Consider the following 26,993-nt stretch of genomic DNA (forward strand, 5'->3'; position numbering starts at 1 on the left):
ACTAGTTTAATGGTAAAATGAAGTACTGCCTTTTTGGTAATTTATAGATAGATTGACATTGATACATGAACCAATAGTCATATTACACATTTTAATCTCTCTGGGTAAGTAAACATTTTTATGCTATCTCTTACAGGTATTGGAAGTGTTTATTTTTATTGAAACACTAATGAAAAGTAGGCACATCCCCTGATACATCCAATGTAATCTTCAATCATAACAGGGAAGTGGTCTCCACAGTGTATCATTCATGTCTCCATTACCTCTATTCATGTCTCCATTACCTCTGAACAACAGTTAAAGAGGGAAAAAAGAGGGCATTTGAGCATGGTCAGCATACCAATGGGTGATCCCCAAGGTCTTCTATACCCACTGAAGTTTAAGAACCTTGCATTGGTTTTGCCTTCTTTTTTTAAAAATAAATTTATTAATTTGTTTTTATTTTTGGCTGTATTGGGTCTTTGTTGCTGCTCATGGGCTTTCTCTAGTTGAGGCAGGCGGGGGCTACTCTTCGTTGCGGTGCGTGGGCTTCTCATTGTCTTGGCTTCTCTTGTTGCAGAGCACAGGCTCTAGAGCGCAGGCTCCGTTGCTTCGCGGCATGTGGGATCTTCCCGGGCCAGGGCTCGAACCCATGTCCCCTGCATTGACAGGCAGATTCTTAACCACTGCGCCACCAGGGAAGCCCTGGTTTGGCCTTGTAAGAATGAATTTTTAGAGCCCTTTCTGTTTTCTTTGCTAAACATTTATTTATACCATATATGATGTGCCAGGGACTGTGCTCGTTTCTAGGGATAAACAGTGAGTAAAACTAAGTGCTCCCTGCCCTCATTGGACCTGACAAGTCTAATGGGGAAGAGTGTCCTTAATAATCTCACAGAGACGTGACGTCAAGCCATGGTGAGTGCTCTGAAAGAAATGTGTAAGGCACCATGAGAGCCTGGAGTGGGGAGTTAATCTCATCCGGGGCATCCAGAAAGGCTTCCCTAAGAAAAGCAGCTTTTGAAATGAGAGCTGCAGGATGAAGAGCTGTCAGCTTGGTAAAGTTGGAGAGTCACATTCCACACAGAAGAAGTCGTCTGCATGAAGCGCAGACTCAGGAGGGAGCATGTAGTGCCTGTGTTCTAGGAGCCCAGAGAAGGCTGGGCGGCTGGAGTGTGGAGAAGTGTGAGAGCAAGTTAGAAGCCAGACCTGGCAGGACCCTCATAGGTCACATTTAGAATCTGGGTACTTACACTAAGAACAGTGGGGAAATCGTGGAGGCTTTATTAAGCAGGAGGGGGTGACAAGATTTTTATTCTAATAGATCTTTGGCTTGAGCGTAGAAAAGTGGATGTTGAGAGTGGGGATGGAGGAAGGCAAGAGATAGCCGAACTTGAACTACGGAGGTGGCAGAGCTGGAGAAGAGATACATTTGAGAGAGGTTTAGGGGGCAAATTTGTTAGAACTTGCTGATTGGATAGAGTAAGGACGAAGAGGTGGGTAGGATGGATTCACCAACATAGAGACCAGTGGGAAGCTAAACTGGGAAATTAGATCATTAAATTCATTTTACTTGTTGCTTATGAGATGCCTTGAGAATTCCAAATGGAGGTATCACATGGGCTATTGAATTTTTTTTAATTTTTTTTAATTTTTGCGGTACGTGGGCCTCTCACTGCTGTGGCCTCTCCTGTTGTGGAGCACAGGCTCCGGACGTGCAAGCTCAGCGGCCGTGGCTCACGGGCCCAGCCGCTCCGCGGCATGCGGGATCCTCCCAGACAGGGGCACGAACCCGTGTCCCCTGCATCGGCAGGCGGACTCCCAACCACTGCACCACCAGGGAAGCCCTGGGCTATTGAATTTTTGAGCCTTGGGTTCAGAGGAGAGATCAAGACTGGAGAGATGGTTCTGGGATATACTGGTTTCGAGGTGTAATTGTGAAGCCCTTGGTGTGTTGGATCATCAAGGAGTATAGAGTGAAGAGAGAAGGGGGCCCGGGAACCTTAAGGAACCTAAAGGTTCCTAAACCTTAAGGAATGCTTATATTTTAGGGCCAGTAAAAAAAAGATAAGCCACAAAGAAGGAAAAGAGTTGGCTAGAGGTAGACAGGAAGGAAACATATGTCAGAGAACAAATACAAAACTGTTAAAAGTGTCAAATGCAGTAGAATAAGAGAAACGATAAAATCACCCATTGGAGGTAGCAACATGGAAGTCATTATTGAGCTTAGCTGGGGCCATTTCAGTGAAGGGACCCAATCGGGGTGAGGTGAGGAGTGGGTGGGTCATGAGGAATGAAAAGTTCGGGCAAAACTGGAAGAAGGTAATGAGTAGAGGGAGGAGTTCCATTTGTTTCCTATAGTATGGAAGAGACATGAGCACATTTAAAGCTGGCGAGAGGGATCCAGTAGAGAGGAAGCAGTTAAAAGCTTTCAGGTCCAGTAGAGAAAGGACCATCTGTGCTGGGAGGTTCTCAGTGATCTGGGAGGAGAAGCGGGTGGGTGGGCATAGGTAGGAAGAGGAGGGACACCCTCTCTGGGTATGAGGAGAGTCCTATAGAACGTGGGTTTGTCTCATAGTAGGAAGTTGAGCAAGCTTGCATCTGGTGACGTGTACGTTTTTGAGTGTTAAGTAGGAAATAAGATCAATGGCTGAGAACCCTGGGATAGCGTCGGGGCTGGGAGGTGTGATGAGCCTAGTGGCTGGGGAAAGGTTGGTGAGAGTGCAGGCAGCGCTGGAGGTCTAGCCAAGGTTGGTGTTCAGAGAGCACAGCGTCTGGAGTCAAGGAGCCCGGCTCTGATCTCCTGCCACCACTCACGATCCTGGCCAAAGCACCTGCACGTATAAGCCTTAGTTTTTCTTCTGTAAAATGGGTATTTCACAGAGTTCCCGTGGAAATTAATGAGTAGTACATATCAAGTCCTTAACATGGTGACTACCGTTCATGAGCTCCAGAAAGGTTAACTGCCGCTGATGCTACTGTTATTGCCGTGTACTTCTTGTTGGTCCTACCCTAAGCCATATGCAGCCTTTAGAGTCCATGGCCTTTTAGGATTTCTTGGAATGGAAGGTAAATCTGCGACGAGACCCTGAAATGGGCACCTTTGGGAGTGTGGGGATCTTCTGAGCCAGAATTACCTGTGGGGAGAAGGAGAGCCATCCCCTGGCCAGCCCTGTGTCCTGCGAGCTCTGAGGTTCTCACCTGCTGTAACGCGTGGGGGAGTCTCAGGAAGAGTCAGTCTGCCCCAGACCTTTCAGACACCTGGAAGAGCTCTTTATTTATGATCATCACCGTCATCTTTGTTATAATCTCCGAAAGCTAGGAGTGCTTGACATTAGGCATTCCAGAGAGGAAGGTAAGAGGCAGGGCAGAAGCACTTCGGCTTGGAGGTGTGAAAATAGGGACTGGGGAGAGGATGGAAGTAACTTGAGGACCCTGGAGCCCAGTTTCTTGGGCAGCTGCTGCCTCCTGAGGGGCCAGGGGGAGAGGGATGATGCACACCTGCTAATTCAAGGCCGTCTTTCCTACATGGTTTTCCTTCTTTGGCTTCTTTTCTTTTTTCTTTCCTTTTCCTCTCCCTGTCCTCCGTCCCTCCTCCTGGAGCATGGAAGCTTCCGTGATTTCCTAGACATTTCTCTCCCCCGTCTCCAGTACTGCTCACTAGAGTGACGTCTTGAGCCTGATCCTGCAGCATTAAAAAAAAAATAATAAGAACCTGCCTACAACGAGCCCTCCAGTGCTGATCTCCGCTGAGATGTGACAGATGGCAGCGCCTGACCGCCTGAGCAGCGGCAGGCCCCTCCTATCCCAGGCCCGGGAGCTGCCGAGGCTGGCAAAGGGGGCATTTATATACCTTCCCACACTCTAGTATCCTCCACCTTCCCGCAGCTTCCCCAAACAGCATCCTCCTCATTTATAAAGTGCAGGTGTCGGGGGTTTAGCTGCCCCTTGACCTGTGTCTTCCCTTCTCCTCCTCTCTGTCCCTGTGAAAGACTCCCACGATAGAGAGCGCTCAGAGTCCCTCTGCGAGTCGCAGATTTACTGCCAGGCCCTGTGCCTACCCCATGCCCTTGGCCCTTCTCAAAGTGTAGAAGAAACGGGTCACGTAAGGCCCAGTCCTCAGGGAGTCACCCTCGGGGCTACAGTCCAAGATGGGCCTGTTTCACACACCCAGTTCCCAGGAGTACCATCAAAGGACCACAGGCCATCCAGGCTGATGAGAAATTGATCCGTTGGGTGGAGGTGATAAAGGCAGGTGAGGTGAGGGTGGGGCAAAGTAAGGCAGGAGGGGCCCCTGCAGGCTGCCTCAGCCGCCTCGGGCGTACACTTGGCTGACTGCTGTGGGTCTTTAACTCTGCTTCTAAATAAAGACCCTTTGGCCACCTGCATTCCCCGAGCCTGGTGTCCTGTTTACCAGTCGAGGTCCCCAGGGGGAGTACCCAGGGGCTTCTGGAGTGCAGAAGTGGGGGATTCCTGGCCCAAGGATCAGTAGAAATACAACCAAGAGCTCCATTTCTCAACCGGAATCAAAAGAAAAGTAGATTCCTTTGTATGAGTCTTTTGTAGACTTCTGACCTTCCCTATGGGTATTTTTTCCTGCGCATTCCTGCCCATGGCCACACTTCTCCCTCCCTCACACCCAGGCTTGGCCAGGAACAGAGAGGGCTGTAGGCTGGGACTGTACTCAGGGCAGCTGTGCCAAACACAGTTCAATTGCTTTACCCATTCCAGCTCACAACAGCCCTCTGACAGGTAAAGATCACCCCCCCATTTTACAGATGGGGAAATTGAGGCACAAAGATGTTCAATAACTTGCTGAAAGTCTACAATTAGGAAGTGGCAGAGCAAGGACTTGAATCCATGCAACGTGGCTCCAGAATCTCTGCTCTCAACTGCTGCTCTCCACAGCCTCCCCCAGGAAGAAAGAGAAACCAGCCCTCTGCCCCTGCCCGTGAGCCCCAGCCAGACGGCAATAGCCCTACACGGACCCGGAGCCACCGCTGCCAGAGCTGTTCCTGCAGGAACCATGTGAGCAGGTGGGGGAAGGACTGCCATCCAGGCCCAGAGGGCTGAGGGGACCAGAACAAGGTCACACGGCAACCAGTACTCAAACCCAACTCTCTCCAAACGCACCCTAGCTGGGGAATGGCCTTGCTCTGAACCCAAGGAGGGGGAGCCCAGTCTCCCTGGGGCGGTGCAGGCCATCCTACCCCAGGTGGGGCCACCCCTCAAGTCATGAAGGGGATCGGATCAAGGAAGCCTGGGGTCAGGAAAAAGCAGGTACCGGGTTAGGAGCCAGAAGACCCTGGCTTTTCCTGTGACGCTCAGTGCCCCTCACTGTGCCCCCGGAGCTAAGCCATGTCTCAGAAGACTGTTGTAGAGAAGACGACACACAATATCGGGACAGCTGGGAGGAGGGGTGTGCCCTCCTCCTCTGCTGTCCTCACCCTTCCTGCCCACCCTCTCCTCCAGCCAGGAGGACCTGGGCTGCTGGAGTCCCTGTTGTCACCTCCCCTCCCGAGGTGGCCGGGTGAAGGCCGTGATCATGTCTCAGCACACCGTCCAGTGAGGCCCATCAGGGATGACTCCCCGGGGAGAGTGTGGTGTGCAGGCCACCTTTGAGCAGATACGCCTCAAAGTAAGGCCCTCCTGTCCCTGGGGAGCCTCCAGGCCAGCTGGACAGGACACACAGCCCCTGCCCTCACAAGTCTTCTATCTGATGGGGAATGACAGCTCCTACGTCCAGTCCTGCTGTGACAGTCCCCGAGTTGGCAGTTACATAGCACTCCAGACTCAACCTGAGTCAGAGGTAGGAGCAGCCTCTTTCAAGAGGGCCGTGGATGCTGGGGGATAACAGAGGAAGCAAGGTGGAGTGGGGAGTTGAGGCTGGATGCAGGAAGAGAGGCAGGGGGTGGGAAGGCGGGAGCCAACAGGCCTGGGCACCGCGGAACACGTTCAACTGCAGTGCTCCCGGCTTCAGCTTCGGAAGGAGAAATTTGGGGGTGTGGAGCGGTGGGGCCTCACGGCTCCTACCTTTCCCCCTTGAGTTTCTTCTTCTTCTTGGGGTTTCTTGCTTCAATTCTAGCCACTGACATCATACTGACCGCAGTAGAACATGCCCTTTAAGGCTATGGCTCAGGTGCGAACTGAACCTCTTCCCCCAATGATCTGGCCCCGTGGAGACCAGCTGGAGCTTTCAGAGGCTTTATTAAACATTTGTTAAATGAATAGGTACTAAGGGAGAACTGAAGGGTATTAACGTATTATGTCCACAAGGCTTAAAAACAGCCCAGCTCGTGGAGTCTAGGCTTCTGAGTCTGCCCCGCCAAGGCTTGGCAGGCTCTGGCCTGGCCTGGGCTACTGCTTCTGCCTTCACAGGGAGAAGCCAGTTGAGGGCCAGCACCACGTTGGGGGAAGGGAGCTCCTTACTAGACCCCAAGAAACCACACGGTTCCTCTGCAGCCCACCTAAGTCACCCCCTTTCATCTCCCTCCCCAGATGGATAACACCTTGAGTTCACAGGGGCATTGCTTTTCCTTGGTGGAGACAGAGGTACCCCTGTTTCTTAAGCCAGGCCAATTAGCAGGAATCAGAGCTGTACCTGCTCCTACCCAGACTGTCCCGGGCAGGGCCAGCGTCTTGAGGGACTCAGACCTGAGCTTATACAGTCTGTGCTGGTCTCAGTGTAAGCACAGAACCGACACTGACAGCTTCAGGTTCAAGTGGCTGGTACTCTGCTCCCAAGGGCCTCACTCCCCGCTTGGCAGTCAGCCAACCAAGCCAGAAGCACGGGCCACACAGGCTGCTCTGTACGGTTTGTGCCCACCCTGGTGGGAGAAACGCTCTACAACCCCAGGTTCCCAGAGTGATGGAAGGGCAGCCCCTACTCTGCCCTGTCAACGATCCCCCTCCCGTTACAGGCCCCCTTCTGCACTGGACTTCCAAAGCTGTGTTGCTGCGGGTAATTAAAGGGTTTTAATTAAATTAGGATCCCATCTGGCTGGGATCAGTCAGGCCCTGAACAACGATTTTGTGTCACCAACATCAGAATGCGGATGGGGACTCAGATGTGTGGGGGCTGAATTTGGGGACTGGAGGCCTTTCAGACGGGGCTAGAGAATGCTTCTCAGCTTCTTGGGAGCCCCCTGCAGTGCAGCAGCAACTCGCAAATGGCGGCTGTGCGCCTCAGTGCTGGAGAGGGGGCAGAGAACCAGAGCTTTTCCAAGTGCCTTCTTGCCCGTGAGTCGATAAAATCTCTCTGAAGTGCGGCAAGATATGTGAGCATTTTCTCATTTCTACAGATGAGGAAACTGAGGTCCACAGAAGTGAAGTGCTCAACCACATCCACTAAATCAAGTGGAGCTAGACTAAACTGCTAGAAATGGAGACTCAATAAGATAGAAATTTGATAGAAGTAAGATAGAAATTTGATTTTTCTCTCACATAAAAGTCTGAAGGTAGGAGCCTAGGACTGGTATGATATTTCTATTCCACAAAACTTTCAGGGACCAGGACTTCTTCCAGCTCATTTCCACTTCTAGGGTATGGCTCTTATCCCTCGTGGTTTAAGATGGCAGGTAGAGCTCCAGCAATCACATACATATTCCAGGCAGCAGGACAGAGGATAGAACAAAGAAGATGGGGCAAAGGGTGTATATCAACTTCTTAAGATTTCTGGAAGTTGCCAAATAACTGGCTTACTGGCTAGATCTTAGTCACGTGGCCACATCTAGGCACAAGGGAGGCAAAGAAATGAAGTATTTTTTTCAGACAGCCAAGTGCCCAACTAAAAATGGAGAATTCCATTACTGCGGAGATAGGGAAAATGGATATTAGTGGTCTCTGTCACACTTATTATGGGAACCCAGGTCGCCCACCTCCAGCCTGGGGCCTTTTTACCTCTCCACACCAGGAGCAAGGCTGAAGTTAACACAAACCCCCATCTCCAGAAGCAAAGAAGAAGAGTAACATTTGTCGAGCAACTCATTTAGTTTTCCCACCAATGCTCCAAGGTAGGTAGTAGATCCCTAGTTTTTCACATAAGGAGGCTCTGGAAGATTATGTCATTTGTCCAGGGCACCCGACTAATAAATTACAGACTCAGAATTGGGATCCAGATATATCTTTCTGCAACTCTCATGTTGTCAGTTCATTGGTTCAGGAGGTGCTAGCTTGTCCCTTGGGACCATCTAGCCAGGCGGCCCTGAGATGATGAACTGGGAGGCTTTGAACTAGGCACCTTAGCTTGGGTGGTTTTCAGGTCAGCCTTTGAGCTTGGCAGGCCAACAGGAAACAGGGGCTCCTGTGGAACCAGAACCCAGCGCCCAGCTGCTGAGTGCCGTGTCTCAGCGCCCAGCTGCTGAGTGCTGTGTCTCCTCTGGCATTTGTGCCTTGGTGATGGCAGCAGCTACCACTCCAGGACTTTGGTATAATTGGCAGGTGCTGTCCCCAACCAATCTTGCCTCCGCCTAGCAGGGCTGGTGGTGCCTCTCCCCGCCCGTCACCCCAGCCCCTGGTTCTCCTGGCAGTACCAGAGGACTCAGAACCTTCGGAAATAACATTTCTCTCTCCTACTCCCAGCCATGACATTGGATCACTTCCCAGCACAGAGCAACTGGTTCATTGTGTCTCCCACGACCCCCTACACATACCCACTCAATAATCCAGCACCCTGGTCACTCCACGACCTTCAGCTGCCTCCACCCCCATACACGCCCTTCCCCCAGCTTCCCTACCCACCTACCACCTCGTGCATCTCTGAGCAGTGGGCCTCGCCACACAAGTCTGCCACATGCAAGGTCACCCGCATTCCTGCCAAGGATGGGAAAGTGGGTGACTCAGTTCCTGCTTGCTCATCCCTGGGAAGTGGGTAAGGAGGGAGGGAGGAGGGACCCATGCACCCATTTGCTTTTGCCTTAAACTTCAAGAGGAAGACTCAGCATTGCTGCCAGCTCACCTACCATGTATTCCCTCTCCTTAGCTTCACAGACCGCTGGGAATATTCACTCCATTAGAGATGGGGATGCTGAAGCCCAGGTGGGAATCCTTGCCCAGACGTGCGCAGGGCTGAGGGCAGAGACCACCTCCAGGTGTTCCGGTGCTTAGAAAAGAATAAGCACTTTCCCCACTGCATCCAAATTGCAGTTCTTGCCCTCAGAGAGACTCCAGCCTGATGAGGGAGGCACAGATCCTAGCTTCAGAGGCTCTTCGATCTGACGTGGCAGGTACAGACCCTGGCCCCAGGGGCTCCCCAGTCTGGTGGGGAGATACAGGTCATGTCCCCAAAGAGCCGCCGGTCTGGTAGGCTTGTCCCAGAGGCTCCACTCGAACAGAGGAGCCAAGGCCCCTGCCCTGGGGCGGCTCCCCAGCCAAGTTGAGCAGTTGGGGGAACAGGGCCACGGGGCCAGCAGGCCAGCCACTGAAGGGCAGTGGGAGAGGGCAAGGGTTGGGGGTGAGGATAGGAACCTAGAGCTTCTTCCTGGGACAGGAGACAGGTTTGTTCCTGAGGAATCTGCTCTCCTGTGTTTTGTTTTTGTTTTTGTTTTTGCGGTACGCGGGCCTCTCACTGTTGCGGCCTCTCCCGTTGCGGAGCACAGGCTCTGGACGCGCAGGCTCAGTGGCCATGGCTCATGGGCCCAGCCACTCCGCGGCATGTGGGATCTTCCTGGACCGGGGCACGAACCCGTGCCCCCTGTATCGGCAGGCGGACTCTCAACCACTGCGCCACCAGGGAAGCCCTCTCCTGTGTTTTGAATGTTAAGAGTGGGAGGTCCAAGCAATTGATGGGGACTGGAGGTCTATCTGCCCAGGAGATGCCCTAGACATTGCTCACCAAGGGGGAAGAGGTTGGCGCCTTCATAGCCAGATGCTTAGATGCTTCCCTCTGTGGGGACCAGGGGGGACAGGAAGTATCTGGTGATGGCAAGACTAGTAGGGCACAAAGTCTATTCCAACAGAATTACGATTCGGGAGGAAATCTGTTAGCAAGGTCCTAAATGAGACGAGCCGCCCGGGGTTACTGGGGAAGGCGGAAAAGGAGGGAGAGGCTGCAGAGTGCACGCGGGCAAAATGAAGTTACTGAAATGAACCCCCCCGCCCCGTGCAGGCAGAACTGTGTGCCAGGCAGGCCAGCCCTCCAGCTGTCGGCAGCATCTGGCTCTCTGCAGGAGGAGAGGAGCCGGGGGGGGGGGGGGGGTGGTGGTGGGCCAGAGGGCCCCCCGCCCTGCTGACAGTTCAGCCAGGGGGACAGAGCAGGGGCCCAGCGCAGCCACAGGACTGTGGGAGGTGCTCGTGGTCCGTCTCCAGTGTGTGTCCACAGGTGGGACAACGCACCAGAGCCCAGCAAGCCCAAGCCCCCCATGGCAGGCAGGGCCCGAGCCCTGTCCCTAGGGTGGGGAGGGAGAGGGTGGCGCGAAGGAGCTGGGGAGTCTCAAACCTCCGCTCAGGAGAGACGCCCCGCAAGCAAGGTGCAAGCAAGGTGTGGTGGCTGGGCGGGGAAGAGGCTGGGATAGGAGTGTGGGCTCAAGTCACTCACCCTTTCTGGGTCACTTCCTATGAGGGGGATGACAGCAAGGTGGCTTCTGAGACCCCACCCAGCTCTGCTCTGCGGTGTGAGGGCGATAGTCCGTGCTGAGTGCTGCTGGGCAGGGGAGACAGGCTGCGGGTGGCCAGAGCACCCTACCCTCACACTAGGACTCTCCTCACTCTGGCTACCTGGCCAAAAGGGACCCAGGGGGCCTGCACGCCGCCCTCCCAAGAGAGCAGATCTCGAATGGCCTCCAGAGACGGCACTGTGATCTTGGTAGCGGGGGCCCAGCCTTCCCCACATGGAGCTCGAATGGAGTTAGCCCAGCTAACTCCCAGATGAGGTGGCCCGGGCAGCCATCCATTCTGAGGCCCTCCTATGGGCTGGGGCAGGGGGATGGCTGCTTTCAAGCCCCTTCTGTCCCTACCCCACCCTGGCCTGTTTCTCCCCGAGCATGTCATCAGACTGAACACCCAATACCCCTGATCCTCTGAAGGGACCCTTCCCAGGAGACTTCTGCAGGAGGAGCCGCTGGAAATCACAAGGAGAAGCATCAGAGGTGTCTCCTCGTCCCAGGAAGCCAGGGCCAGAAGGGAACTCAGAGGACATCTGAGAGGCCCTCCAAGTGTGGTCCCTGGGCTGGGACCATCAGTGTCTACCTGGGCACTCATTACTCGTTAGAAAGGCAAATTCTTAGGCCCCACTCCAGACCTACTGAATTAGAAACTCTGGGGTAGAACCCAGAAATCTGGGTTTTAACAACCCTCTTGGTGATTCAGAAGCCCACTCACATTTGAGAACCTCTGGGTTCTCAAATGGCAAGCTCCTCATTTTATAGAAAAAAAATGAAAACAGAACCAGAGAGGACAATGGACTTGCCCAAGGCCACAGAGCAAAATACTGACAAGAGTGTTGGGACCCCAGTGGGCCCATCAGACGGATATCCAGGAAGGTGACAGGGAACACCTTATGTGGCCCATCCCACCTACTACCTCTTCCTCCCCAGCTACTTCGCAGATGCCACCCTCACCCCCTACCAGCCCCGGTACAACACCGGCCCAGCTTTCGTGGCTGGAAAGGGGGTGGAGAGGGAAGCCCTGGAGCTTCAGCTCCAGTAGCTGTTGGAGCCCTGCAGCTCTGGACTCCAGAAAATGTCCTGTTGCCATCTGAGAAACTCTGGCCGGACCACGGGGTATCTGTGGCCCTCCCCACCCCCGCTCCCATACCCCTCCCCAATAACTCAGAGTCCAGTGCCCAGGAAAGCTTTATTCCTTGATCTGAGAACTAGAGTCTGCACACAGAAGTCAACAAACTGATGATTTCACAAAACCTCCCCCCTCCCCACCCCCACAGACAGACACTACGGGACAGGCCCAGCATACCCGCCGCGGTGTGGCCTCACCCTGCCCCGGGCTGCAGATGGTCCCATGGGCCACAGGGGAGGCAGCATCTCCGTCCTGGCAAGACCTGGGCTGATGGGCAAGGCTGGCTATGGAAGGCTCGCTCACTGGATAAGGTCGTTCCCCGAGGAGCCAGCAAGGAGTGGGATGCAGGATGAGCACGTAGCTCACGGGTGGGCTTCCACGTGTGGTCTCGGTGCTGCGAGAATTACGCTCGCCCCGTGTCTCAGCTTAAGGACGAGGGTCCCCTTCAGCACAAGGGTGGGGGTGGGGAGCAATGGCAAGAGAAGGAATTTTGGGAAGGAAGGGGTGGCCTGGCCGGGGGCAGATGGTCTCTTTGTCAAGACATCGAAGACGCCACAGGTCACCACTTCAGCCTCAGTCCAGGATGAGGGCTCGGGTCGGCCCACTGGGTGGGGCTGGAGAGTTCCGGTGCTGGCTCCCAGGAAGCCCCAGCTCCGCCATCCTTCAGTGCCCGCGTGCTGTCCTCACCGATGAAATAGCCCTCTCCTTGCTGTGTTCTTTCGCAGGATGGCAGGGAGGGAGCCAAGGTCTTGGGCTCCCCTCAATGACTTTATTGGTCTGCTTGCTCCAGGGGCCTCCTGGACCCAACATCTCTCTATTGCTCAGTGGGGAAGCCCTGGGAGTCCGCCCAGAGAACCCACTCCTCGGCCAGCGCTCCTGTGTCCTGGTTGCTCCACAGCCTCAGGTTGGGGCCAGCACCTGCGACCCCTTCCCCGCCACCTGAGGCTTGGCCCTGGCGCCACTCGGCCTCTCCTCCTCTCCACCCCCGCGCTCCCCGCCTGAGGCCCCTTCGTCTCCCTGCCCAGTATCCAGACAGATGGCTTCCTGTGTGGGCAGGCCTGTCCTTCCAGTCCTGGCCTGGCCTCTGTGGCCTGCCCAGGGTCACCCGGAGGGGTAGTAGGGAGTATCGCTGTGGTAGTTGTAATCCGGGCACACCTTCTGGACTAGCCTGTAGTCTGTGCTGTAGAAGGCGATGTAGACGCAGACGACTTTGAAGGGCTGGGAGCAGCTCCAGGTGGCTGAGCTCTGAGCGTGGTCTCGGGAGCAGGTCTTGGCTGGGTCGTGGGTGCAGAGCGAGATCCGGCGGCCCCGTTCCACCTTCTCCCACTCCATCCGGCAGTTGAAGATTTTGGAGGCCTTGGCTTCAATGAAGATCTGCTGCTCCTGGTGGAACTCTACAGCTTTACTGGGGGGCACGAGGCTGATGGAGATGTTGCCCTGGCCCGTGGCATTGTGTCGGAAGTGGACGCTGAAGGTCCCATTGCCGTGGTCCACGATCTTCCCCGTGACGAGCAGGTTCAGGGCTACCGTCTTGATGTTGGAGTAGAAGTCACCCCAGCCAAAGATTTTCTTCACTCTGGCCGAGGGTGGGGGGCTGTGGTTCGGGCGACTGGGGGGCTGCCCGAGGACCCCCCATGCCTCCCCAGGCGGAGCCAGCAGCCCTAGGAGAGTAGAGTTGGCCATGGGGCGGGACTTAGGTGACATGTGGCCCCGCTTTCGAGGCACCCGGGGCCGGGGCTGGCTCTCAGGGTCGTCACGCTCAGGGTCCTCTGAGCCAGGGGGACCATCATCCTGGCCACAGATGACCTGTGGAGGGAGTTGGGAGGAGAATGAGCACCTGGGTCCCCAGAAGACCCAGGAATTCTGGTTCACTGCCTCCCACCACCGGCATCATCTCTCTGCCCTCCCTTCCACTCTGACTTGGGGCTGAGGGGGCCCTGCACATTGCCCACCTACTCTGGGGGTTGGGTATGCACTCTGGCCTGTGTCGTGGTTCCCTCCCATGTTCTGACACTCAGGTCACCCCTAGCTCCTCTCCCCACTGTCCTGCCTCTGGTCACTGTTCAAAGTCTTGGAAGGATGGTAGAGAATTCTCTCCAGTAGACCACGGCATCAGAGGTACATGGCCCCAGCTCCTAGGGAGCCCCGAGTCTAATGCGGGAGGCCCAGCTCCCGATGTTGGGAGAGCCCTCAACTGATGGAAGAAGCTGTGATGACAGAGCACCCCTTTCTTATAGGAGAGGTAGAGTCCCCCACTCTGTGAAATTCCCAGGCTGATGGGGGAGGTACAGTCTCTGCCCTCAAAAAGCCCCAAGTCAGATAGGAGAGCTCCATCTCTATGCTGAGAGAGCCCCTAGTTTGACAGGGGAGGTACAGCCCTTGCCTTTGGGGACTTTCTAGTCTGTTGGATGAGACACCACCCCTATCCTGGAATAGTTTCTTCCTTCAGAGGCAAAGAGAACCAACAGATGATGGAAAAGAAAACAGAACCCAGCGAAATTCTCTCTCAAGTACAAATGCAGTTTAGGTTTTGGCAGGAGGATTTGAGGGAGACCTGGGGTGAGTTCCATACCCAGGAGGGCCAAACTCTCCTCCGGGGACCACTGGTGATAACTTGCCAGGACATTACTTATACTAGGAGGTAGGAGTTCTTATTATTCCCACTTCACAGATGGGGACACCAGACTCACAGGTTACATCACTGCAAGGCTGAGTCACACAGAGTCAGACCTCCCAAGCCACTGCACTCCTGGGCTCACAGACCAGATGGGTCCTTCTACTGGGATTTTATCCAAGCCCCGTCCCCACCCGGGATCTCCTGTAAACTCTGCGGAGGCCTGGCTGGCCTCTGCTGCCTCAACTCTATTGACAGGCAACATCTGGGGAGGCTTCCTGAAGGAGCTGTGGGGAAGGCCAGCAGGACAGCCTGACAAGCTCAAACACAGGAGGGCATCAGGGAGTGAAGCAGGTTTCCTGAGGACAGCTGCCTGGTGTGGGTTTGCTCAGCTTTTGAAGAGAGTACTCACCTTATGTATCTCGTTATGAGCACCGGGGCACCAGCTCACAGCTGGGCAGCATCTGGATTTGCTGGTGACCCTGGGATGAGGGTGTGGGATGCCTGAGGTCTGGAGGGCTCCAAAGGGGTTTGTGGTCTCTTTTCTGGCCCTGGCCATGCCTGGGGTTGTGTGCGGTGGCCCTGCCTGCCAGGACCCAAGGGTGGGGCAGAGGGACAGTAGGAGGGGAAGCTCTGGGGGCTGGGCTCAAGGAGGCAGACCTGTGTGTACTCGGCCGCCAGGGGTCACAGCTGAATGGCTGGAGGATGGGGAGAAGGGCCCCGGGTGGGGATGTGATAAAGGAGGGCTTCTTCCACACAGTGGCAAAGGTAATTATTGTTTTGAGGAGAAGGGCAGACCCAGGTGTGGGGCTTGGTGGGTGGCGGTTGGCCACCCGACCCAATTGGTGGGTCGGAGGGGAGCTGAGCCCTGGGCTGGGGTCTGGGGTTGATTCCGCGCGTCCTGGGCCGCCGGGAAGGAGCGAGCGAGCGCTCGGGGAGCGGGCTCTGGGCGCTCCGCTCAGCTGCCGCGAGAGCCCGGGGCGGGAGCCGCCTGCCCAGGTCCTGTGGGGCTCCGGCTGCGCGCAGCCGGGAGAGAAGAGGAAAACAACAGGCGGGGAGGGAGGGAGCGGGAGGGAAGGCGGCAGCGAGGGACGCGGGGGCCGCCCCGCGCCTGTACTGGCTCGTACGCTGATGGACCCAGAGCGCGGGGCCCGCTGGGGCCCTCCGGGGCCCCTAGGTCAGGGAAGAGCCCACAGCTCTGATGACTCTGGCAGGTCATCAGCTCCACAGCCATCCCCCAACACCCTTCCGCACGGCCCGGGGCCCGGGAAGGGGTCGAGTAACCCTTGGCGACGGCTGCGGGCATTTTCCCTCGTGCCCGTCGCACCTCCCGCCACCAGAGGCCGAGTGGGTGGGCCAGCCCAGCACCCTCTCCCCGCCCCTATTAACCCTTACTGTCCAGTCTCTGGCCTCGGCCCCGCCCTCTCCCCCAGCCTCCAGGCTTCCGCTCCATCCCCGGGATGCTGAGGGGAAGGGAGAAAGTTTTCGGGCTTGGAAGCTTCCCGCGCTCTCCCCCAATCCTCCCGGCCCCCGCCCCTCCGCGCCGCTCCCCGCGGACCACTCACCAGATAGAGGCTGCCCTGCACTAGGAACACGAAGCAGCAGCGAGTCAGTTGCATCTTCCTCCTTTGCTGTCGTGCCCCTTTCTCTCGTCTTTCCCCCCTCAGGGTACCAGGCCCTTCCTCACCCCTGCTCTTTCAGGCGCGCCGTCCCATGCTCCAGTCCCAGGCCACTCGCGGCCCTTCGCTCTGCCAGCCGCCCAGGACCGACCCCGCCCCCTTCGGTCCAGCTGTGCAGCCGCCGCCCCCCTCCCCTGGTCCAGCTGCGCGCGGCACGGCCCCCTCTCGAGGTCCCAGATGAGTGCCCCGAGCGCCTCGAAGGGCCCCAGCTGCGCGGTGGCTCCGCCGCTCCAGATATGCCCCCTCGGTTCCAGCGGCGCCGCTCTCGCCCAGATGTGTTGGGGACCCGCGCGCGCGCTCGTCCCTGTGCTAATTTCCCAGACCAGACGGCCCCTCCCGCCCCGTCGCGGCGCGCCCCCTGGCGGACGCCCCTGGCCGCGCCGAGACCCGCCGCCGCTACCCGCGCAGCGCCCCGCCAGACTGGAGCGCTTGGGGCGCCCAGGCGGCTCCCGCTTCCTCGTCCCTCCCACCGGCTGCGGCGGCGGCGGCGGCGGCGGCGGCGGCAGGTACTGTGAGCCCAGCCGGTACCTCCAGAGTTAACTCCTCCCCTGCCGGCCAGCAACCCAGGGACCTAGGACGCGAGGGGCAGGATGTGGGGGCGGAGTAACTGGGCGAGGAAGGGAGAGGGTGGTGGCCTCGGGAATAGGGACACTACTTTTTCCACCCCTCTGGCAGGGCGCCTGTCCCCGGTCGCGAGCACTGGGGATCCGCTGCCCTGCCCTGAATCCCAAGAGACCTGGAATTTGGAAAGGTCATTTTTCCCGAACTCATTACGAGAGCCAGAAAAGAACGTCTTCCTTACTGTAGCCTATTCCCACAGCCCAAAGTCCACTTCTCTCCGCAAGAGTTGCGTTTGTGCTGAGGGAAGTTCTTCTAGGTGTCTAGCCTGTACTCCTTTTGTTCAGGAGTCAGTTCCTTTCCTCTTCTACGTTACTCAGAGGGGCAGGGATAACCCTCCCCGCCTCCCCCCAATACCTCTCAGTCCAGTCGCTGTAACAGGAAACTTTTGGCTGGAGCGCTGGGCTGAAAAGGCCACTAGGGTCCAGACTGGATTCTGGGGCTGGGGTCAGGGGTAAGCCTCCTGAGAAGCTGGGGAGCCAGGTGGGCAAGGCCTCCCTGGAGGCTGTACCTCCATTCTTCACTACTGCCCTCCCTGTCATCCAGGGAGCCCCAGGCTGGGATGTGGGTCTTCTATGCCAGCAGGGTCTCTATCTCACGTCTCTGCAAACTTCCCAGGCGAGGAGGAAGAAAATGACCCTCATCCAAGATTCCCAAAGGTGGGGCCCATCCCCTATCCCCCCCGCATCTCTGGGTTTTCTTCCTGGAATTGCAGGGCCCCTTTAGTCCTTAGAAAAATCAAAGGTCGGATTCTAGCACCCAGCACCCCTCAGAGGCTGTGAGGGTGAGGAGGTACCCCAGCATTTGGAGCAGCCCCAGCCTGGGCTGGGCCCATGGGGCAGGATGGGTGGGCACTCCGCTCTGGCCCTCGAGGACCAGCTTGGTCTCTGGCTGCAGCCCCCAGCACACACCCAGCCTCCTCCCCCACCATCTGCCAGGCGGGTGCGCAGGGAATGCAGATGGATGTTAATATCAGCCTGGGCCAAGTGCGATGAGGGAGACAGATTCTGCAGAGCGCAGACAACATCACAGAGCCCCCTGCATTCCCCAGGCACCCTGGGCAGTATGGGACGCAGCAGCCCTTCCCTGGTGGTGGCGGTGGGGGTGTGTGCATGTCTAGTCAAAGACCCCCCTCCCCCACCCAAAGCCTGGGGAGGGGGGAACAGATAAATCCTTGTCTGGCCTCTGAGCCTCTGGTCCTGCTGGGAGGAAGAAGCTGTCGGCCTGAACGTGAGCAGCTGGTTCGGGCCCTCAGCTAGGCAGGTGTGTAGCTGGGCCCACTCCTTGTCCATCTCCAGGAGGTCCTATCCCCAGGAGAGCAGTGTGACCCAGCAGAAAGAGCACAGGTCTTCAGGCCAGACAGCCCTGGATTCTACTCCAAGCCTGGCTGTGTGACCTTGGGCAAGTTGCTTTGGTTCTCTGATGCCAGTTTCTTGATCTGTTGTTGCAAGAACTAAATGAGACCGAATGTGCAAACAAAGCACAGGCGCAATGGCTGGCAGGCAGTCATGGCGTTCGATAAAGGGAAGCTCTTGCTTTTCTACTACCCACACATTTGCTCTGGCTGCGCCTCCTTCCAGGCTGGCCCTCACTGCCCTATTGGCTCTTCCTGGCTGTCACTTCCTTCAAGTTTCCCCTCTGCATTCATCCATCATCCATTGGCCAAGCCTGTCCTCAGTGCCAGGCACCAGGCCAGGGGTTGGGACACAGAGACGAATTGGACACCATCCCTGCCCTCAAGGATCTCACTGCGTAGCGTGGAACCGAGACATGAAAATCAATGATTATAACTCAGTGTGGTGAGTAGAATAACAGATCCCTCTACCAGGCAGTATGGATACACTAAGGACCATGCGGGGTGGCGTGGGGTGAGGGGGTGGCGGGGGCGGTGGGGGGATCGGAGAGGGATGGCTTCCTGGAGGAGGTGATGCCGAAGGACTGACTGAATGGTCAAAGGTCTGGAGGCTAGAACAAGAAGCAGTTTGTTGTTACTGGAGCTCAGTGGGGAGGGGAGGAAGCTGGAGCAGCAAGCTGGGACCAGCTGATGGAAGGTCCTTCCTGCAGGTCAAGGGGGTTAGGACCTTGAAAATCGTTTGAAGGGTTTTAAGGGGGCTGGTGACTGTAGTCAGATTTGCAGTTTAGAAAGCTTTTGGAAAATTCACTGGAAAGAGGAAAGACTTGAAGAAAGGAACCAGTTAGGGGATAAATGCAATGGTCTGGGGTGAGAGAGAGGGGTAGACTGAAAACATCTTTAGGAGGGAGGCAAATCAGGATTGAGTTGTTGCTGAAATGAGGAAGGAAGGGAGACAAGAGAGTCAAGTATGATACCCAAGTTTCTGGCTTGGGCAATAGGCAGGTTGCTCGCTGAGGTGGGCACTACATGCGAGAGGATGTGTTGGGGGGTAGAAGGTGGCTTCTGGGGAAGTGGGGAGGTCAGTATCAGTTATGTCAAATCTGGGTGCTGTTGGCCAAACAAGGGCCAACAGTCTAGCCGGGGGTACCGGAGGTGTGGATGTGAAAGAGGAACAAGGGGCTTGGATGGAGGACCCCTGGGCACCCTGGCATTTAAGGGGTGGGCAGAGGAAGAGCAGCCCGCAAAGGATCCCAGACAGGAGCCGGCAGCCAGGGGCAAGGAGGGCGTGTGGGCTGATCCTGGAAGCAGCAGAAGTACTGGGGCTCTCATACTCGAGAGTACCAAGCAGAGGTTATCGTACACGTGCAGATGCTAGGGTCCCACCCCAGGGTCAGCAGATGGGAGCTCAGAACCAGGCATTTTTGCCCCCTTCCCAGGTAATGCCGATGGAGGTGGTCTCTGGACTTCACTTTGATAAACTGGTGTATGGGGAGTGTCAGGATAGGGGGAACAAGCAGCAGCTCAGAGGAGCAGAGCAGCCTGGCAAGGCAGAGACAAAAAGGTGACCACAGGGTTTGGCCGAGATTCCTCCGGCAGCTGTACCCAACCTTGGTCCTTCCACCTGCTCCCAGGGTGGGGAGACAGATGGCAGATTCAGTGAACTCCGTGCGCAGCTGTGCTGGAGGTAACCCCAGGTGTGTCTGCCATTCAGGCTCACCTCTCCTCTTACCCCCAGTGCCCTCCCACCACACCTTGCACACAGCAGATGCCCAACGAAAGGGGAAGAACTCAACCCGCTAGTACCGCCCCGCGGCCCCCAGCCTCCTTGGCACCCACTTGCACCCTGGATGTGGGTTGGCTGGGCATTTGCTTAGCACCTCTGATGCTTTCGCCTGCCTCAGTCTCACCTTTGGAAGAATCCTGTCAACATGCCTCCCCTCCTCCCTACCACCCCAGTGCTGCAGGAAAGAAAACAACAGAGGGGTGCCCGGTCAGCGCTTATTGAATAAATAGGAAATGGGGCTCCTGATGGTTTGAAAGGCAGAGAATGGATGCCCTTGAGCCACTTGGAGCAGAGAGGTGCGGGGGAGAGGGGGGAGTAGTTCATTATTGCTAACAATCTCTCATGTTTACCTGGAAAATTGCAATTTTTAAGTGTTATGATAGAATGCTACATAGAGGGAACCAGGGGAGCCCAGGGGGAAACCCTAATTCTAATGAGGGGGCCAAGGACGAATCCCAGAGAAATTGGTCTTGTGATATGTGGATCAGCTCAGGTGGGAGGGGAAGGAAAGAACCTTCCAGGCAGAGGAAGCAGCTCATGCAAAGGCCAGAGATGAAAGAAAGGCTGGGAATGGGGTTCTGATGAGGACAAGATGAAAGACTCGTTTGTTCCACAAATAGTTATCGGGTGTCTACTTTTATGTCGGGTCCTGGGCTGGGCGTGAGGGTACAGCTGTGATTGAGAGATGGCAGTCCTTATTCGCGTGGAGAATTTGGGCTCTGGGAGAGACAGAGATTAAATAGCTAAGCATACAAAAACACAAGCTCTGAGATGCTGGAAGGTGGTATGAAGGACGAAGATCACCAAGTTCTGAGTAAGAGAGAAACCAAGTAGGGGGCCCACTTTACCTGGAAGCGGTCAGGGAAAGCTCTGTGAGATGTGACGTTTCAGCTGGGACCAGAAGGGCGAGAAGGCGTCGCCAGCCATTGAGCTGGGGAGGGGGCTTCCAGGCAGAGGGAACAGCGCATGCTAAGTAAGACTCAGAGACTAGGGAGAGTTTGGTGCTTTAGAGGAGCCATAGGCAGTAAGGATTGTGAAGGAGCAGGGAGTGAGACAGAGCCAGAGAGATGCGCCGGGGCTGGATGGCTCAGGGCTCTATGGGTCTAGCGAAAGGTTTGTGGCTTCATCCTGTGATTAAGGTGTTTGTTTTGTATTACAGGTTTTTAATTTACAAGTTTTAAACAAGGGGCAGACTTGCACTTTAGAACGATCACTAGAAAGATCATTCTGATGGCAGAGGATTTAAGAGAGTGGGTGACACTGGAAGCTGGGGGGTGATGATGTCCTGGGTTAGGGCAGAACCCCTTGGGATGGGAAGGAGGGGATGGCCTTGAAAGACATTTAAGGAGTGGAATGGAGAGGAGTTAGGCTCTAGGACTGGGGTTGAGGGGTCAAAGATGCCCCCAGCTTTCTGGCCCAGGGGACACAGGACAGAGGGCAGGTTTGTGGGAGGAGGCAGAGCCCCACCCTGGACAGGTGACGTCAGGTGCTTCAGGTGCAGCGAAGAGCTGGGTGCAGAGTGGAGTTCCCACTGAAGGGACCAGACAGGGAGGCGTGTGAGCCTCGAGAGTTATCAGAGGTGAGAGTGGGAGGAACTCGCAAAGGACAGAGCACAGCGAGGGTGCAGAATGGGGCTGCTGGGGCCAGTCATGTAGGGAAGAGTGATAGAAGAGAGGGGGGATGGGGCAGGGGAGGGACAGGGGAGCCAGGAAGCAGGTGGGAACGCCCTGGCCTCAGAAGCCTGAGGGAAGCTGCTCACATCCCACACTGTACCTGCCTCCTGCCTCCGGCTTCGAGGGGTCATTTTGTCTACGCCCCTGCCTCTCACAGGTCTCTCCAGACAGGAGGGCCCTCCTTCTGGCTCAAAAGGCTCCCACGTGTGCTCTTGTCTTCCTTGGGCCTCAGCTGCCCTGTCTGTAAAGGGGAATCACACTGCCCCTCTCCTGGGGTGAGGACTTGGTGAGGGTGAGAACGTCTGGCTCTCTACTGGGCACATGTACACTTTGCTCCTTTATCTGCATCGAGCTGGTGGAAAGTGCTTTGTAAACAGTGAAGCACTTGAACAAAAGGAGTCTGGCCATGCCCCTTCCAGCCACTCGTCAGTAACTTCGGAGGTGGGAAGCAAGGGGGAGAAACAGGGCCTGAATCGCACCGCTAGACTGCAGGGCACCTGGCAGGGGCCCCGCACCTGGCACCAGGTCATCTGTTCTCCACCTGTCGGCTGGACACAGGTCGCCGTGGTCAAAGCCAACTCCCCGGGGGATGATAGGGAGACCGCGCTGGCGTGTCGTGTCGGACGTGAGTGGGGTCAGCGCGCCGCCTGGTGGGCACTTGGGACGCTGCCTGCGGGCGCTTTGCGCCGCGAGGAAGGCGAGGATTCACCTGTCCGCCGCGCTGCCCCCTCTCGCTCGCCAGTGCCCGGTGCCCAGGCGTTTGATGACAACGCCTTAAGACAATGAAGGGCCTGTGCTGCTCAGAGACGTCGTTGCGCGATCGAGCTCTGGAGCCAGATCCCCTGGGTCCCAATCCTGCATTTGCCACTGTGTCTTGGGCAAATGACTACACCTCACTGTGCCCGGTTTCTTCATAGGGATAATAACAGTATAAATTTGTTGGGAACAGCGTCTGGCATATAGTTAGTGCTCAATAAACGCCGCCTCTTCTTATATACGCATTCAGTTATTCAGTCAACCACAGGCTTTCACGTCGCTGTCAGACCAGGAGGCAGCTCTGGAGCGAAAATAGCCTCGACTGAGGCGGGGAGGGGGGTCGTGCCCCCTCGGGCACGCGAAGGGAGCCTCGAGTTCTTTATTTGTGAAAGGGTCAGTACAACATCTGTAGTGAGAAATTCCCGCTTCCTTTTCACGGAAGGGGTTCAGGGTGGACGTAGAGGCCACGCTCGCCTGCACCCTGGCCCTCGGGTTCGCCTCCATTCCGGCCCGAATTCAGGGGCGCGCGCCCCTCTGGACCCCCAACGGACACTGGGTCCAGAGCGCCCCGTGGCAGCCTCCTCCGGAGGTCGAGGCGTCCACCCCGCAGGGTCCCTTCCCCTCCCCCCCATAGGGCTGGCGGGGCGCATCACCCCCTCGCCCTCCGACGGTCGCCCGGGCGTCCAGACGGCCTGCCTGCGCCTTCCATTTCCAGGCCGATGGTGACGCCTGGCGGCGGAAGGAAGGACAACCGGAACCTCCACTCAAGAAACTCCTATCTAAACTCTTGGGCACCGCTGGGTGGGGGCGGGGCGTGGGGGGTGGGGGAGATGAGGAGACAGTGTCAGGGGGATCCAGGAGGTTGAAGGGCTTCCCAGAGCAGCACTGACCTGAGCTTCTGTTGCGGAGATGCCATCAAGACCTTCCGATTCCAAATCTGATCAAAGATGGGGCAGGGGGAGTCGAAGGGCACTGAGGAGGGGGGCAGGGTTGGGGTGGTAGCCAGATGAGACCCCAGAGAGTTCGGGAGGAAGACTTCCCTAGTATTCTCCCTCCACCCCATTTGGGGTCATCACTGTTCCCCTTCGGTGCCATAGCCCTTCCCACATTTCAATATAGGGCAGAACATGGGGGGAATGAGCCTGGGAGTGGCCACAGGCTGAAAGGGACCTCAGTCAGGCCACTCCTGGAAAGGTCAGCGCAGCCATGAAGAGGCAGCAGGAAGGACGCCACTGGGGGTGCTTTTCTGACCCCTGTTCTGCCCTGGACCACCACGGCTGCCCACACCTGCCTCACGCAGACTCAGCACTGGCTTGCCCTGCAGCCTTTCAGGCTTGGGGGTCGGGGACTGACCTCAGCCCAAAGGCATAACCTACTCACTCCTGAACGCCAGGCCCAAAGTCAGCCAACTCCGGACATGGGATTCCACAGACTCTGCCAACTCCAAGTATACAAAATCATAGTCTTCACATCCCGAGCCACAGTCCTGTGGTGTCCTGTGTTCCTCCCTCCTTGAAGGGCACCACCATCCACCTCATTAGAATCTTGGTGCCAGCCTTGCCCCCTGCCTCTCTTCCCAACGTCCAGTTGCATCTCCTCCAACCCACTGGAGGCTTCAGGACTCCATCATTGCTCACTGGGACCACAGCAGCCCGGAATGGTCTCTCCCAGTCATTCCTTACCTACCCCACGCCAAAGGGAGATTAATTTCCAAGATGCAAATTAGATGATCTCCTTTTCCTATTTCAAATCCTTGGAAGGCTTCCCGCAGCCCCAAACTAGACAACACATATTGAGAACATTCATGAAATGGCACCAAAATCCTCTCATTTAATCACACAACCTACTGAGGTAGCTTCTATTATTACCGCATTTTACAGATGAGAAAACTGAGGCTTCAGGCGATAAGCTGGCTTCCCCGAGGATCCGTAGCTAATACTCTTCAGAGCTGAGATTTGGACCCAGGCGGCCTGGCTTGAAGAACCCATGCTTTTACTCACCACACCAGTGTGTCCTAAAGTGAAGTATTTGTTGTGTTGGCTGGGAGATTCCTTTAAAAAAAAAATAGTACGGATGAACAATTTTAATTTTCATAGAAATATGTTTCCTTTCAAGGCTTTTGTTCTATTTTCTTTTATTTATAGCAAGGGATACTGGTTTCCCATTTATGGAGGTGATACAAAGTGACCCTTTAAAATTAATTTATTTTAAGGAAAAAGAGTAGCTAACTGAAAGCAAAGTACTAAGTACGTGACAGCCTGGGCGGAATGTGGAGCTGGGAAATGAGCATCGGTGCACCCGCTGCGACACTGTGCTTCTCGGGAGAGATGGCAGGCTCTGCAGTACACTTGCATGTGCTCTGGCCCCACTTGTTACGGACCAGGGTTCTTGACGTCATTAATCAATAGAAATTGACCAGAGGCCAAACAAGAAATTCAGGCAAGGCTTTATTGGGGCCCCTGCTGCAGCAGGGGGGAGTGAGAGCAAGGAACAGATTCCCCTGCTCACTCGCTCCGAAGGGAGGGCAAGCTGGTTCCAGGGGTCATGCCTGAGGCGGCGCTTAGGGAGTTTGCTTACCCCTTCGGTGGTGTTGTGTGCAGGGGGCGTGCCCAGTACCCTGCTTCTGCTCTCCGTTCTTCAGAAGTGGCAATTGGGATTTTTGGTCTTTTTGTATCTTTTTGTCCATAATTTGCCCCAACTGTACATGCACGCAGGTATTTTTAGTCCCTTGTAGTTTCTTTGTATTTTGTCCAGGTGCAAGCATTGCAGCAAAGGGTCCCAGATTCCAGGTCCCAGCCTGTCTCACGCTTCACTCTCCAGACTGCCCCTTGCTTTCTCTTCTCTACCGACACTCCTTTCCTGGGACCTCTGAACCACTTGCAGCTCCCCAAACACACCAGGCTTTGCCTTGCCTCGGTGCCTTTGTACACACAGTTCTTGCCACCTGGCGGCCCCTTCCTCCGTGGCTGTCTGGTGAACACCTGCTCTCCATTGGACCATTCACCAACCTCAGGCATCACTCCCTTCTTGAAGCTTTTCTGAATGGAATTGACACCTCTCCCACCATTGTTCCCCCAGAGTCACCTGTCCTCACTTTGTTCTCCCTTCTCTCCCCAGGCTGTGAATTCCTAGAAGACAGGGACAGTCTTCTTTGGTCCAATGCCTGACACTCAGGAGGAGCTCAATAAATGTGTATGCAATTTGAATGAATGAACTCCATGGGAAGTCAGGTGGGGATAAGGCAGATTCCAGCTGGGAGGAATGGGGCGGCGGATTACAGCCTTTAAGGAGAAGGTGGGTATGGGCTCTTGAGCTGGATGTCGATGGCAGCATGGAGAACTGGGGAATTCAGTCTTCCAGACGCAGATGTAAGGATCTGTATGGGAACTTATTTATTAAAGGGGAATGTCAATTTAGGGGGAAAGTCGATTTATTTAATAAATGATGCTGCCATATCGGTGACCCATCGGGAAGAAAATAAAGCCAAATCCTTCCCTCTGACCTGACAACACCTACAAAATAGATCCCTGATGGATTAAAGTTTTAGAGTGAAAAATAAAAGCTAAAAATATTACGAGAAAAATTAGAAGAATAATTCTTTAACCTTGCGGGAACAGGAAACCCAGAAGCCATAAAAAAGAGAGAGGGGCTTCCCTGGTGGTCCATTAGTTAAGAAGCCTCCTTCCACTGCAGGGGATGCGGGTTCGATCCCTGGTCGGGGAACTAAGATCCTACATGTCACGGGGCAACTAAGCCTGTGTGCCACAACTATTGAGCCCGTGTGCTCTAGATCCCACATGCCACAACTAGAGAAGCCCGCGTGCCACAATGAAGATCCTGCATGCCACAACTAAGACCCAATGCAGCCTAATTAATTAATTAATTTTAAAAGAAAAGACTTTCTCTTTAAAAAAAAAAGAAAGAGAGAAAGTTTTTTTCTTCTTGGTTACAGAAGAAAGTATTTCAGAGGGACATAAGTTTCCACAAACAAAATAGAAAGGTCAACAACAGACTGAAAAAAAATACCTTTGCAACATGTGTAATAGACAAACGGTTAATATCCTTACTATGAAAAAAATTTTATAAACCAATAAGAAAAAGGCAAAAAGTAAAAGAGTGGGCAGAAGTATAAACAAGCAGTTGACAGAAAATGTATATGGAAAGTCAGTCAGCCTCAGAAGGTGTCAGGGAAATTTAAAACAACAATGAGATATGTATTGTTAAAACTTATTTTATTGATGTATAGTTGATTTTCAATGTTAATTTCTGCTGTACAGCAAAGTGATTCAGCTATACATATATATATTCTTTTTCATGTTCTTTTCCATTATGGTTTATCACAGGATATTGACTATAGTTCCCTGTGCTATACAATAGGACCTTGTTGTTTATCCATTCTATATACAATAGTTTGCATTTGCTAATCCCCAACTCCCAATCCATCCCTCCTCCAACCCCTTGGCAACCACGAGTCTGTGCTCTATGTCTGATTTTGTTTCTGTTTTGTAGATAAGTTCATTTGTGTCATATTTTAGATTCCACATAGAAGTGATATCATATGGTATTTGTCTTTCTCTTTCTGACTTACTTCACTTAGTATGATAATCTCTAGGTCCATCCATGTTGCTTCAAATGGCATTATTTCATTCTCTTTTATGGCTGAGTAGTATTCCATCGTATATATGTACCACATTTTCTTTACGCATTTGTCTGTCGATGGACATTTAGGTTGTTTCCATGTCTTGGCTATTGTGAATAGTGCTGCTATGAACATAGGGGTGCTTGTGTCTTTTTGAATTATAGCTTT

General features: G+C 55.0%; 1 protein-coding gene across 2 annotated transcripts; it reads right to left on the reverse strand.

The window, feature by feature from the left end:
- Nucleotides 1–11,756: 11,756 nt before the first annotated feature.
- On the reverse strand, nucleotides 11,757–16,310 carry NXPH3 (neurexophilin 3). Of its 2 annotated transcripts, XM_032615028.1 has the most exons (3): nucleotides 15,889–16,088; nucleotides 14,736–14,909; nucleotides 11,786–13,515 (listed from the first exon to the last, which is right to left on the reverse strand). In XM_032615028.1, exons 1-3 carry the CDS (start codon nucleotides 15,940–15,942, stop codon nucleotides 12,811–12,813), a joined length of 933 nt encoding a protein of 310 aa, XP_032470919.1. In that variant the 5' UTR covers nucleotides 15,943–16,088; the 3' UTR covers nucleotides 11,786–12,810. The 2 variants fall into 2 exon arrangements, with proteins under 2 accessions (XP_032470920.1, XP_032470919.1); XM_032615029.1 differs by lacking the exon at nucleotides 14,736–14,909 and having other exon boundaries at nucleotides 11,757–13,515; nucleotides 15,889–16,310.
- Between the last annotated feature and the right edge of the window lie 10,683 nt (nucleotides 16,311–26,993).

Source organism: Phocoena sinus, chromosome 20 (genome assembly GCF_008692025.1).
Source record: "Phocoena sinus isolate mPhoSin1 chromosome 20, mPhoSin1.pri, whole genome shotgun sequence".
In the NCBI taxonomy this organism is placed as follows: Eukaryota; Metazoa; Chordata; class Mammalia; order Artiodactyla; family Phocoenidae; genus Phocoena; species Phocoena sinus.